The sequence below is a fragment of the Opisthorchis viverrini genome, assembly GCF_000715545.1.
Source record: "Opisthorchis viverrini unplaced genomic scaffold opera_v5_36, whole genome shotgun sequence".
Lineage (NCBI taxonomy): Eukaryota > Metazoa > Platyhelminthes > Trematoda > Opisthorchiida > Opisthorchiidae > Opisthorchis > Opisthorchis viverrini.
Genome location: NW_008751692.1, coordinates 1,014,126 through 1,029,460, shown reverse-complemented (window position 1 = coordinate 1,029,460; position 15,335 = coordinate 1,014,126). Strand labels below are relative to the sequence as shown.

General features: G+C 43.8%; 1 protein-coding gene across 1 annotated transcript; it reads left to right on the top strand.

The window, feature by feature from the left end:
• Positions 1 to 1,535: 1,535 nt before the first annotated feature.
• Positions 1,536 to 12,724, top strand: T265_02788 (hypothetical protein; the record flags this gene model as incomplete). The annotated part of the gene is made up of 4 exons (XM_009167113.1): positions 1,536 to 1,654; positions 5,354 to 5,600; positions 9,689 to 9,790; positions 11,628 to 12,724. The coding sequence occupies 4 exons, from the start codon at positions 1,568 to 1,570 to the stop codon at positions 12,170 to 12,172; spliced, it is 981 nt and encodes a 326-aa protein (XP_009165377.1).
• Positions 12,725 to 15,335: the final 2,611 nt, after the last annotated feature.

The following is a 15,335-nucleotide window of genomic DNA, read 5'->3' as shown; positions in this document are numbered from 1 at the left end:
TTCCCCAGAGTCTACCAAAGACACTGAAAGAGACGCATTACGATGACTCGAATAAACATTTGAAACCTATTTCACAAACTCAGCGGTGTCTGTGATCGGAAAATATATCCGTCGCCGGGAGCTATTGCGTCTTGCTCAAATTGTGCTCATCTTTAGAAGGGTGCTGTTTTCTGAGCCTGATTTGAAGTTGCGCATGCCGAGAGGCCATCGACTTTCGATTTCTTCCTAAAGTATGAAACGGTTTACAGAGCGCTCGAACGGTCCGTGTGACGTGTCTTTCAGGATTGGGTGTTATCTTCTCTGTGTTTGGCTGAAGACGCTGGAGTGTACGGCTGTCAATCGTTGTCAGTGACGTTCTCGCTGCCGCTCGTGGCTGAACATCCAGTTGTTCAAGCTACTAGCCAAGAGGTCGCGGGTTCGAGACTCAGAAGTCTTGTGATTCGTGCACTGCTGATGATTTCCAGTAAAGATGAAACAGCTGTACAGTGCTTCTCAGTCTTCCGGCATTGATTGGCTTCACTCACAGAATGAAATCTCCACCAAAATCTCCACACACTGCCAACAGATACTTTTCCTTGAAATTAGCTCAAGAGTGGAAGATAGGTAGAGGGGTACCATTTTCAAGAATTGCGGACAATAACAGTCTGAAGAAGATGAATCTGAGGGTTGGGAGCGCCAGCAGTTATATATTCGGTTATTTCTTTTGGCAACACAAAAATGCACACTATTGAAACACTCATGGGATGATAGTTTGCTAAGTATAGGAAAATGGGATACAAGTCGAAACTTTGCATCCTCGACAAAAATCATAAGATATTTGAAGCTGAAGCATTCTTAGGACTGAGGGTTGGGTGATGAAGACAAAGTCTGTGGTCTGCGGTTAGTCACAGTTTGTAATTCAGACACAAAGCAAACACAAAACAATTTTGCATGAAGAGCTTGAGGTGAACAGTTTTTCGTCCCGTGACCGGATGCTTCCGTATGCAACGAGGAGGCTAGCTAGTCAGATTTGTGGTCGTTTGAGTCGCTCCGAATACAAAATTCAGCAGTGAAGTCGGATATGGCAGGTCGTAGTTGACAGGCAAATAAGAAGAAATTTGAATACTCATTGGCGGAGTTGATGTCACCTGCCACGGATGCTGCAGGATTCCGAAAAGGTTTTTCTCAGGCGTTACGTTCATGCTTTTCTAATTGATCAGAGACTGACCTTCCAACGAAGAGATTTGGAGTGGGAAGCCACGACTGCCCGAGCAGCAGCATGAATCGTCCACTATCTACCTGCTAACGTCTCCGGGCGTGAAAATGAATCCCGAAACATACCGGCTATATGTCTTGATTGGTTTATATAATGGACCTTGTCCACGACCATCGCTGATGACCCACCGAATGTCTCTGGATGTTGGTTTTTGGGGTTTATTAACAGCGAATATTCATGATTTATATGAATTGATATGGTCGTTGACCTTTGACACACATGTAGCCCACATACACTAGTTGTTGGCGTTTGATTAACAAACTGCTTCATTTTTGGTTTTAGGCAGTTTGACTATGTTCAAATAGTTCTAAGATGTCGTGCTCTCAAGTGACAGCTGAGTTTTCTGGAGAAAAATTTCGTCTCTTCTTCCCCCATCCATCTGCATTTGCTGTTTGGCGCGTAAGTCTATATTGTCCCAAGTCCCACCGTTGTGACCGAATACTCAATGCTTTCTTTCCAATTACAACTGTCTCCTCACCAAGCAATGCCTGTGTCTGCATAGGAGGGCATTAAGCTACCAGTTAGGCTCGGAATCGATTCTCGTCTGTTACTCAACAAATCGAACATTATCTTTCAGTCATCAGCTCACATTCAAATCTCTCCGAACCAGTTTACCATTGGCAGTTATGAGGTATGTTAAAAAGATGGATATGTTGACGTAGCCCAGCTAATACAAACGATGCACCATTTTGTGTCGGTGTGTCAACCGACTAAGTACGATTCCGGAACACAGTTGCTTTATCACAATAAAAGCACTGAAGTGGGACTAATTAGAATGGGAGCCGCCCCAGAGTAGAGGAAGAGAAATTTTTCCTTGTCGAATTTTCATACCTGAATGGGCCACCCAAAACTTATGCGAGAGTTACATTTGTTCCATCAGTAGGGAGCACCGATGGGATATGATCAACGGGGTCCCTCTGAGCAGGTAGTCCTCAGTCGGACCACCCCCTGATATAGTATGTCACAATTGAACTGCCTTCAGGTCAAATTAAATCCCTGGATAGACCTTCCATGTGTACCTGCGTTTCATGTTACTCTCGCTGGAAACATATTTCTCGCACAGTAAACACAATGGGATTCTGTTTCAGCGAAATGTCATTAGTTGAAACATGTCTTCGAGCCAGTCTGTTGTTCTCTGTCATTCACTCTCCTTCTTTTGAGCTGTTTTACTGACCCCACCACATGACTAACACCATTTGCGTTTCATCATTCGATATAAATCTCGTGGTCATACCCCATACAGTCGAACGTAATCCAACGGTAAGAGGAATGGGGTTTATCTATCAGTCATGTGCGCTAATGAACGACACAAACAAAGCTGTCTGAACCTCAGCAGTGTGTTATTTTGAGTTATCAAAATGCTGAAGTTGTACTTATCCTGGAGACGGAATCTGCTCGATAACCGGAATAAAGTGGAACTATCAACCCATGTTTCAGCGTGATCCAATGAACTTTCGTGGCACGGGTTGCACTTGCCTAGCATCGTGCAGCTCAGACTGACTTCGTGGCGCAGGCTAGTCCATTTTTCGTTCTTCACCGTGATTTAGGAGTCTGTCTATATTTGGTCTACAGGAAAATACATTTCATTGTTACACTTTATTGACCAGCGTTACCCGTTTCAGTATTTTCCCACTCATGCAATTATCGCTCGACAGGAAACCGGTACTGAGATAACTTCCAGAAGCATCATGTTTAGTTGCTGCGAAGTGACGGGTGACCTAGATGCGGTCTTTCTAAATATCCGTCCTGTGTGTGTGAGGAAGCCTAAACTGATCGCATGCTATTTGAAGCAAGTTTTAAATAGACGGCAACTATATGCACTTTCTCTCCAGGAAGGCTTAACTTACACGTTTTCGAGCTGAGCAGCCAACTGTTATTGGCCTCAAGATTGTGCTATCCAGCTGTCGAAGGTCTGTGGTCTGGGACGCACGTGTTCTATGCGCTTACCCTCAGGAAATAACCGGTTGAAGGTCTCGCGGTTTCTCGTGGTACCTCTTCAGCCGATGTGAACAACCTCGTGACGTGTTGAACCTGGGTCATTTACCCGAAATAACATCCGCGCAACTGACCTGTTCTCGAACGGTTCAGTTCACTGATACTCTTAAGCGCTCTTAGCACTGTCTAAAATCGCCAGACTAAATATTATTGAGTCAGTTCTCCAAGGTACATCTCATGGTTCTCTGATATGCACACAATCCATGGGAAAATAAAGCTGCTTGGTCAGTACCGGGAGAACGTGCAGGAGGTAAGCAACTGCTTGTGAAACAGCCCCCGATTTATGGATGAACTTCGGTCCATGTTGGATGGTAATTAATTAAAAATTGTGCTGCTGAATGGAAACCCAAATAAAATTTATCATCAAGGTCATCATGTGTTTGGTCGATAGGCGTCGTCAGTTTGTCCTGGATACAGGTTACAGAAGTTGCCTGAGGCTTTCAAATGTAAAATAGATAAGAGAAGCGTTCAGCTGTAGCACCCTTCCGGTGCCTAGCTGCCATGCCACCCGAAGGAAGCACGAGGGCTGGGATACTGCCAGGTTGTCCAAGCCTAGACAGGGGAAGTCGAGTGGCGGAGGTCGGATTCGAACCGCGGACCTTCAGGTTAGTAATCCGCGCTCTAACCACTTCGGCCATCTCGCCCCCCAAATGTAAAATATCGGTCAATAAATTGGCATACTGTGACTGTCGTTCTTTGTCGATAGGCCGAACACCACAACCTGACTGTGTGAATACAGGTGTTCACTTGGGGAGACCAAAAGTAGTCTATCCTGGCGGTTGATCATTTTTTTCAGAACCTACATAGCGTGACGTTAGGCTTCAGCGATTTTACCCGTATTTACCTCTTTTGGAGGGTGAGGCAGTTGATGCAGTACTGCTGCTTAAAGCCTCATAGGCTTGGTGCTTCCGGTCATTCCGAATTGTAACGTGAAAAACTTCACTACACTGGTCGAAATACAACTCAGTCCATCAGTCCACTTTCGATTTCTTCAATGAAGAATGGAAACATTTTGGACGTTTATTAAAATTAGAGTGAGCTGAATACCTCACCAGGTCTCACTTTACCGCCCATCAGCTATTTATTTGCAAGTAGTACGTATGGATGCAGGTCCAAGGTACATTTAACTCGCTGTACGTGATAAGGTATGTCATTTGCTTCGAACAAACCAAGATAAAATCTAACAAACCTGTATTTGATATGCTCGTTCACGCCCTCAACAAGTATCTTGTTCCGTTTGTCTCGTCCTTCATCGTTACTTCATCGATGATACTAGATACAAAAGAACAGAAATGAGGGTTATTGACGGATAGTTAGCTGGGTTTGGGCGAATTCCTGTGTTGTCAACTAGGGAATAACTTTCAGTGGCACGTTGGCCTAGTACACCGACTTTTCTTCTCAACTTTTAGCACACTCTTCGCTCTTCTACCTTCTCATCGTAGGGACACCTAGCTTAGTGGAGTAACTCGTTCAGTGCAAATGAGCAACTACTGTGAGGAACAGTCGACAGGCTTTCATATTGTATGTTAATTGCCCCTATGTACGATTTGATAGGCATGCTAATGACTCCTAGCTTAGGTAACTCGTTCAGTGCAAATGAGCAACTACTGTGAGGAACAGTCGACAGGCTTTCATATTGTATGTTAATTGCCCCTATGTACGATTTGATAGGCATGCTAATGACTGGTATTTTATGGTTGCTCGCTCCTACAGGGTCGCTCCACGTGATATTTTCTAGGCTTACAACTTTATCGACTATCAATGTGCTGCTTGTTGGGAACGGTTGAATACTCCTGTTGGGTTTTGTTCCGCTTACAGTTTCCTTCAGTAGGGAACCACAGATTACCCTGTGTTCAAACAACCTAACCTGGGGTTTTATACCGTTTTCGTTGTATGTACGGGGGCTTACCAACCTCAGCTAGATTGTCCTTTCACATGAAATATTTGAATTCCTATGCGTCAATCCTGCATGAAACTAATTTATAGCGGTGTTCTCGATCTACCTATTGTTCGTTTTCGTTCTGGGGCATTGTACCTCACGCAACATCTTCGACAATATTTTATCAATTCAAGCATCATGTATCCTCTTCGTTTCTCGGTTAGTACACCTGCTTCACGGCATCCAGAGGTTACTACGTTTATCGTGTCCTATGGGCCTCGCTATTCATATTACTGGTTGCTCTTGATTACCTCTGGATAATTGGGTTTGCCGGCGCGGGGAATGAGAACACAATCTCTGCTAGCCTTGATGCCTCCCAACTGGCTTTGACAGGTCTTTGCTTGGCCTATGTCCTCTTTGCTTGCGTTACTGCCAAATGGATGCAAATAAAACTAGAACCGAATGCTGAACGTAAGTATTCCCATTGTATTGGAACATGTTGATGTTTCGTCTTTTGGCTGTTTCTGGCTTGGTACCACTGCTGACAGTTAATAGGACTGCTTATTTACGGTTCTTTCCTATCTACCTATATAAACTGCAAAACCGTTTGGCGCATGGTTATCCTTTGCATTTCCGCCCGTCTCCAACATAAACCAAATAAAGCAAGTACGTTTTCTTGGCAGAACACACTACTCCTTAGGTTGCTGAAAACTCTGTGACAGCCCACTTCCGGTTTCAGCCTTCTTGAAGCTCATCATCTGGGCGCAAATCTCATGTTTTCGTGAACCTTAAGCTCTGTTTGGAGACCGAATTGTACGTAACTGGCGAAAGGCACTCATGTGTAAATTGCATTGGAGTTAACGAAGACTCCACTGAAGAATAGGATAAACGACAGATTCAGTTGGGTCACCCAATAACACCTATGTAATTTGCGATTAAGCGTATTTGATCATTGCCTACAATTCGATTTCCAATTAGAGCATGAGAGACCATGCAAATTTGATGAGCTTCAATGAGGACGAAATCGGCCGTCAGCTGTCGATGAATTTTCATTAACCTCAAGAAAATATACAATGACATCTCGGATATTGTGCCCACTGAAACATGAGACGGCCTTTGTTCGGCACATTCGAGTGAATAATATCATTTGAGTTTCTCGCTAACAGCAACAGAATTTGCAAATGACTGTATTTCGTCAAAGCAATTTCGTCCTTCTCGGGGGTTATGTTGTCAACTTGAGCGTCATTTTGATCCTCCGCACACTTCGCTCCTCATTCCGGAAGTCATCAAAATTAGAGTTGGAGATATCCATCTCTCAAACCTGTCTCCGTTGACACAGAACAGCTTCTATAATGATAATACAAACCGAACCAGTGAACATGTAAATGCTCTAAACAGCTCTACCAACGGATCATGAACAAATGTTCTCTGAACACAGATAGAGCTAATAGCTTTCCAGCTTTCGAATAACAGCTAGAATGAAGGAGTCACCTCAGTCGTTCACTCTTTGGGGAGACAGTTTTCAGTCATTCTTTTTTCAAGAAAGACTCGAGTTGTGTCCCTTGTTCTAGACCGGACAGATGGGGACTGAATTTGGCATGAATCTCTCGCACAAAATGACCGTTCGGTGGTCATTTTTACCTGTCTTTTCGTTTCTTGTTGCAAAAGCACGTTGATTTGTTTTTGATGACTCTTGATTTCCTATTGTCCATTTGCGTTTTCATTGTGTCAGGTTTCGTAGCTGCAGATCAGATGTCCCGATTTTCACGCTACTGGATATTTAAGGATGTTTGCACGTGCATTTTTCAACCTTTGTATCTCGATTACTGAAGTTCTACGTGAAATCCTAGCTCTTGGCGATTTCCTTTACTGCGTTCTAGCGCGCCGCTTGGATTGAACACCATAAATGAAAAAAGCAGTCAAGTCAACCGGATTTCCGTCAGAACACATTGGGGCGTGTCTGGATGTGTACCAAAAGTCCAAAGCAAACATCCAAAAAGTCTATCGGATAATTGGTGTTTCTGATTTTGAAGAATAGTTTGCCCCAGAGTTCAGAGGGTACGGCAGTGAAGCATCACTGTTGAAAAGGAAAGACGCGCGCAAGTCATAAGATAGAACTCCTTCAGCTGCAGTATGGTAATAAAATTGTGCATGCACGCGCATCTCATTCGAAGTGCCAGACAACCTCAAGTTTTGCAGCCCAGATCCGGGACATATGTCAACGAAACATCACAGTGTCTCCGAGAATTACACTCATTTGCAAATCAATTTGGTTTTCACGAGAGACTCAACTGAATCTCTCGTTTCTGACATTCTACTACGATATCTCGAATATCGTGCCAACTGAAATATGAGGCGGCCTGTGTGCAGCACATTCAGTTGTAGAATAGCATAAACGAGAGATTCAGTTGAGTCTCTCGTGTAAACCAGATTGAGTTGCAAACGAGTGTATTTCTCTCAAACAGTCCAATTAGGGTTCAAGTAGAACATAAGGTCGACGGGAAATCGGGGACTGCGTCTACCTAGTGAGTCCCAAGAAGGGTGAAACCGGTCGTGGGCTGACGAAGATTTTTCAGCAACCTCGTGAGTAGTTTCCTTCATCACAATTCAATTAGGGACTAAGATGCCAAGGTCATATTTGGTTAAGCTAAACGTTGTTTCACCACAAAGTGTCCTATTTCAATGAAGCACTAAGATGCCAAGGTCATATTTGGTCAAACTAAACAGTGCTCGGGGTGATACATCTTATATGGACAAAAAGTGGCCTAATTCTTTGGTCAGCACTGAACTATAAATCTGAAACACCATTGATTTTTTTGGGGTCTCTATCGGGGAAACATCCCTGATATCTTCACTTTTTATAAACAAACACCAATGTTTATTTTTTGTAAAGTTGCGGTCTCGAGATGTGGGTGGGCGAATTTTCCATTCAACCTATTATATGGTGATCCATTCCATCGTTTCCATTTCCCCTGTCTGTCACGTGCTTAGATATTATTGATTCCTTTGTGGGAGTCATCTGAACATTTACACGTGTTTTCTTCATGTGTTTTGCTATTCAGCATTGACAGTGCGCTTTCGCTGATTCTGTGTTCTGTTTATCGATCTTAACGTCTGTATTGGTAGGTGACTTCACATTTTCAGACTAGGACTCTTCGATTACGGAGTGCGTGGTAGCCGGGTCACCGAACTGGAAGCTTTTTCAGGATGCCACACGTGTCCTCTTGGATCTCAAACTCAGTGAATAACAGTCGCTAAAGAAGATTGCACGCTGCACAATGTGCTGTAACTTGGTTAAAACGCATCTTATATGATGGTTACGTTCCAAATTTGTTCTCTTCTCGGAAGGAAACAGTGTACAGGGGGGAGTGGAGGAACTGCGCTTTGGTTTTTGCAGAATCTCAATTCGTGGTTGTTACCAGATACGCCTGACGGACGGAAAAAAAGTGGTAGCTGCAGAGGTGTTTTGTAGATGCACTGCATCATTGCGTAGTTCAATCCACTCAAGTAAACCTGTTGGTCAGCCACAAATGAAGTTCCTATTGCTGGCGGTTCCACGTCGCACCCACAAGAAACCCATCTCGTGCTGACGTCTGCTATCTCTTACTCTTATCCCTGGTTTTTCCTTGATAAATTTAGCTCGTACTATCTACCGGGGAATGGTGCCGGGTCACTGAAACACCAAGGTAGATTATGAACATGATTGCTATTTACTTCGACGTGTGGCGGGATCCGTGACTAACCACACTCCGAAAGCGAATTGTTCAATTTTACCTACGGAAACAATGTTGTTTTATCCTTGCTTAGGCAGTACGGGTCCTGGTCGGGCTGCAACTGCTAAATTATAGACCAGTATATCTAGTCACCGTCCGATCAGGATCCATTCTTGAACCCTAACTGGGACAGGATACATGCATTACTAGACAATACGATTAGATTGTCCTGCCAAATCGGTCCCGGCTGTTCAGGAAGAATCATCCCCCAAAGGATGCCACTCCAAGTTGGTTCTTCGATTGTATTTCAATGATATAAAGATCACTTTTTCGGCCCTCGTTGTTCGTTTCCCGAGATATGGGAACTAGTCTACTATTTGGCCTGTGACAAGTGAAGTTGAGGAATATTGCAAATCCTATTGAATTTAACGGGCACGATATTGTAACTCACATGTTGCATCGTTCAAAGATAAATACCAGTCTTCTTCATTGAGCACTGATTTTGTGGTTGATCGGCAAATCACAGACATGTTGAATTTGGGGACTTACTAGCTCCTCTTTACACATTCTGCTGAGCTAGAGATAGCCCAGTCGTTAAGGTGCCAACTCACTGACCTGAAGGTCCGTGGTTCGTATCCAACCCCAGTATCTTTACTGCTCCTGTCCAGGCTTCGACATCCTGACTGCATCTTAGCTCTCATACTACCTTCGAGTGGCATGGCATCGAAAAGATGCTACGGCTGGACGACTTTGCTAAATCCTACACAACTTTAGAAACAAAAGACAGTATGCTTTTTTCACTCACATTAACTGTCCACTAGTTCCTTTGTCTATCTTTCCTTTTAGAGCTGCTGTGCTACAAATTTCCTTGGTTCCTCTACACATACTTCGTGAACTCTGTCTACGTATGCATGATTGTCTTCTGGGTTTCAAAAGGCGGTAGTTCTAGTAAGTGATCACATTTCTATGCAATACCGAGGTAGTATAATTTCTTCATAAAAAACTGACTCGTTTTTTCGCAGTTCATCTATTTGACTGGTGCACCGGTCTAGTCCAGAAGCAGCCTCACTCTGTGCGGATAACAGTTCGGCAAGGCGGCTGATTATTAGCTCTGCCAACGTGCCACCGATCCTCACAGGAGGTTCGGAGCTGCCGCGTTGTTGATTCTGACAATCTTTCTTCGGATTTCGGCGCCACTTTGTCATCGGTGTTTGAAATCACGTCTTCCATTTGAACGGCTCTGTATTGCCTTTCTTGTGCATGTGTAGGTGCGCCGATGACTTGGTTTATCACGCTGATTTTTCCGCACCTGCTCTATGTCAGATCAGCAACAAGATTTTGAATCTATCTCTGAATGATCAGTGATTTCAGAAAGGTTGCATTCAAAGGCTGCGAAACGGATAGTTCTCAATCTAGAAGACTCAGTTAACCGTATCAGATCCATGATTTCCATCAAATCTCAGCTGCGTCTCTTCTACTGATTTTCATAGCCGTTGCCTCGCAGATATGTGCAAATGAGCATTACTGCTGGATGGGTAACTACATTTCAGTCGCAAGTTGTTCAGTGCTACCGCTTCCATTTCACCTACAGCCTTGTCTGAAGAATATTGTTTATACGCATTCTAGCCGAGACGGCCAATCGGTTAATTTGCGAATTACTGACCGGAACGTCCATGGTTCGAATCCGCGCTCGACTCCTCCTGTTTATTTAGACTTGATAATCTGGGAGTATCTCAGCCCTCGTGCTTCATTCAGGTGACATGGCAACTAGGCACCGAAAGGGTGTTACAGTTGAATGACTATTCTCTTGTGTGGCTTCTATCTGCGTGACCATTTCACCTTATGTCAGTATTCTTGTTTACCAAGTTTGAGCGTCGTCTAAGTGTGGATCTTTCAAAAACGATTTTATGGCATGATTTCCTAGGGCTCTTCCGGAAAACTGCATCTCCATTTTTCCAAGCACTGCTCCACTCGAGAAACCGACCATTTAGTTAACACCTGACGCCTCACGATGGAATATCTCCATGGTAATCCATTTCACCGTCAACCGGTTGACTCACTTTAGGCAACCTACATCTATTTCATTTTGTCACGTTTTCCTGCGGACCCTTGTGCCTTAAGTTGATTGTTAGTCAATCCTGTACTATGCATGCGATATCTTTTTTGTTACTGACCCGTCTCACACGGTCATTTTGCGGTTCACTTCCATGCCCGTAGGACAAATAATTTTTAATCTAGCTCTGTCGACGCATTAACGTGTCTCTGCCTCACATGTAAATAGTTTGAGCAGTCACCTTGACAGGAGTAAAAAGATAGAACACATCCCGATGAAAGCCATTGAAAACGTTGACAGACAATTGAGGGTATGCTAACGAAGTACAAAATGTCCGGTTCCATTTCATCGTTGTTTTAGGAGAAAAAAAACTATTTAGGGGGCTACTTCAACATCCCTAGAAGTCAATATCTCGTGATAGAAACAGTGGTTTTCATTTGCTGAACCGAAGTGGAGGACGTCGACTTTCTCATCAGCTTACGCCTGATGTCTTCCGAAACCAGAAGCCGAATGAATACCATGTAGAATACTGAATCAATCACAATAAGCATTTTCTGTGGTGGAACCTGTACCATCGTCCGCCTGAATCTTGTGCAATATCACACTCGTCTGTGCAGGGTACTATGTGACGTAGATGATCTATGCCTGTTTCAATTCGGTTTGTCTTGATTACGCTCTCTGTTCTCATTGGTTAGCCGTTAAATCGTATTCCCCTCTGCTTTTTATTTTCAGCTCTTGAGCAGATGTTGAAGCAGTCCATTCCTGGATTTCTCATCCTATTTGACCTTTGTCTAACCAGTGTACCTTTCTATCTGTGTCACTTTATCTACGTCATTCTCGTCAACCTGGTCTACTTGGGTATTGCTGCTTTGAGCATGTTTCTGAGTTACGAATTCGGATTGTCCGACAAAAACTCAATAGGCCCGTCAAATCCAACGATTTGGATCGGTGGTTATGCTCTGTTCCCGAACGGATACAGCGACTTCACCAACGTGCATCGAATCTTATCTACGCTGTTTGGTAGTATGGCTCTCTCCCTGACTGTACACTGTATCCTATTGTGCGCGGTCATTGCACGTGACTTCCTTGCCAGTCTGTTTGGTCGTAGCACTGAAAGTTATCTCGGGGAGGAATTTTTGTTCGCCACTTCTGGAGATCTGTTCATTCGTGAGTCCCCGTCCACCGCATCTGTATCGTCTACTCCCCGGCAAGAGAAAGCTCCACTTTACACCGAAAACAGCGGTTACGACGGCGTTCGTGACCAAACACCCCAGTGATTTGATGACTCATTCATTGGTATCCTTACGTTAGAAGATTGTTGGAGCTTATCAGAATATGTAGTGTTTACAGGTTGTGCTCTTACGATTACCTTCATCTTATGTTAAGGGAGAGTGATTTGCCACCCTTTTTTCTCTTGCAAGCATCCCACAGACACCAAACCACCATTTTATCAAGATTACTTGTTTGCCCCTTTAATCACCGTTCTCCATCATGTCGCCCCGGTCTTCTTTTACACGGACATTTGGGTAGTTTCTCCCACACTACGGTGCTGCCTCGTGCATTGTTAACCTAAAGATGACAGTGAGTGTGATGGAATTCATTTTATAACTTCACCCGACTTTGGTGCCCATACATACAGTGAATTGATCCTCATTGTCTCCAAAACGATGTGATTGTACTCCCGCCTTCGTCTTTTCCAAGGATCATCACCGGTTCACGTCATCTCGCTCGTCGTTTGGCGCCATCAGTTTTAGGAAGCGACTGGAGAATTACTTTTAATGTTTTTTTTCCCATGATCAATCACCAAATATATTTTGGTTCAATCCTCTGCTTTCGTTCTATCCGTAACCTCCATTTATATTAGCTGGTGGAGGGGGGTTGTAAAGACCCAACGAACGGTTACAAGCGGCCAGTAGTCAATCAGCAGAGTTGTATACTTCTACCATCCATGTGAACCACTCGTATTTCTCTTGAAGATTTCGAGAATACAACGTAGAGAAACGTCTCGACAAGCATTTATCTGGGTATAGCTTACTGTGACATACTCATGGATGGAGAACGCTGTTTGGAGACAACTCCATTCGAAAGCTACGTAAAGTGGTCATTTCGTGTTGGGTATTCCGTTTTCAACTCATGTAATCGGTACCTGCCGTGGAACGGGTTTAGAAATACAGACTATATAAAATAGGATTAGTGCGACGTTTTACGGTACCGCGGACACGTCCATTGTTGCATCACTATGACAACGAACACGGTGTTTCTGTATCAGGCTTTCCTGAGAGAATATTAAACAACGCTCTTACTCCCACTTGCTGCAGATCACGTGCAATGCTTGCGCCTTCAATCCTTCCGCGACGTCGTTTTCTTTTCGATCTACCTTAGCGGTTGATTGCATTCAATATTCAAGAGAATATCGATTTTGCGTAGCTATGGAGTTTTTGTTTTATATATCGGTTCAATATGGCAACCATATTTCATAATATAAAATAAACAGCTCAACGAGACCACTAATGCTGGGAGCAAACCAAGTCCTGGTCAGAGCTTATCTTTTGAGGCTGCGGCTTAGAAGATGCTTTACGCACGTGAGACTTGTGTTCAGATGAGATGCGTCCACACGAAAATGTGAAGTACCATCGTTTGAGTTAAGGTAAGCGGCATGTCGTTGTCCCTTGGATAAAAGTAGGTCACCAGTGAGTTAAGTCGATGTGCATTCATGCTGAGCCTACTCACCCTAGTTTGTAGTCAGCATAAACGCCACAGGGATTCTCAGTCTAATATAATATGGTAAAGTCGTCTCCCTATTTGCTCGTCCTATTTTCTACGATTCCTCATTGGGTCGTATGAGTGTGTAGAAGACGAACCTTTCGTTTATTCGAACCAGGACTACCCATGGTATGATTTTGTTTTTGAGTGGGATGAGTTAGGGTAAACCGTCATCCACTTCATCCCAGACTGGTTTAATCGGTGGACAGACCAGAACAGTCAGTCTATAAAGTATGCGGAAATTTGTGCGAAGAAAATTATTGGGATAAATATACCAAGCATGCGTGCGAAAGCGTCGGGTAAAAATTGAGCCAATTTAGTCTTTTGAATTCGTGGATCTTTAATAGAGAGGAAGTACTGTTCCACGCATGGTGCCTGGACTCTTTCGAGAAATGTTGGGAAACGCTCTTAGGGCGAGCCTAGGATGTTCTCTGAAGGGTTTCTGCCATTTTTTATCAGTCTGTTCTCACTTTGCACTTCGCGAATAAAGGAGTGGACAGACTTGTCGGTTCCCTATTGAGGTTTTGCTTGGAACTGCGCACTTCAGGCTGCTGTCTCAGAGGGGCTGCTTTCATTTAAACTTGGCGTAGGGAGGCCACAATAAGACAGACTACCTTTCAAATTAACTGATCAAGCTACAACTGAATACGTCGGTCTCGGAAACGTCTTTATCTTGTCGATTTTGTTTGAACTCTCGGTCAGAAAGGAAATCTTGTCACGATTAAGCTCTTCTCCCAGTGTGGGCTTTTTCTATAAAGTTCCATTAGATCTTCTAAATCCTACCGAACTACAAGGGTGCGAACTTCAAGTTAGGCCGCAGGCTTCTACCCAAGTGTTGTAGAAACTTGCGGTTCCCACATGGGAGAGAAGAGTCGGTACTCTTATCAATTTTATGATGTGTCAGACAACGGATGGACTCTGTAGGTAGGTGTCAATCGATGTTAATTGGTTGAAATTTTCACGGAATGTCAAACACGTCCGGGTTTTTCAGTCGCTTAGTAAGCGCAGCAATACTGATGGAAAGCTAATCACTAAGTTCACGGGAAATAGTTCATACTCGTTTCCTCAGGAGGTTTTCATCGCTCGAACTATTCCGTGAAGAACGGACCGCATATTGTTCTTAGATCTGAAACGGCCGACCCACACTTGTAATGGGTATTGTTAGGTCGGAATGGAGGAGTGGACAGAGTGAAGCCGACTAGATGTCGTATTCCCTTGTTCACCGATGTTATCCTTGAATCTGGAGAGAAATCACTTTATTAGGTGAAGCCGATGCTGAAGCAGACAGTGAACATAACTACCCAAACAAGTTCGTCACTATTAGAAATAAACCCAGCCCATCCACTGACCTGATAAGCATTACTTCTGAGAAAGGAATCCTAGTTTATCCATCGTTTAGGGGTGATCACGCTGTTAACAATGTAGGATAAAACGCAAATTTGTCCTAAGCCTCAGGTTCCTAGCTGCTCAGTTAAGCTTGTGTTTCAGACCAAATTCAAGGTAATGCCGCACATTTCATCTGCCAATTATCTTGTAGTTTCAGCGGAACAACTGGAACAGTCCGACGCCTTTCTCAGTAGATTTCTGAGCACTTAACAAAAGGTTGCTAGGGTTCATACAGCTGGAAGATAACAGCTCAACAGTAAAGACACGTGATTGGGGATCCGTAAAAGAGGC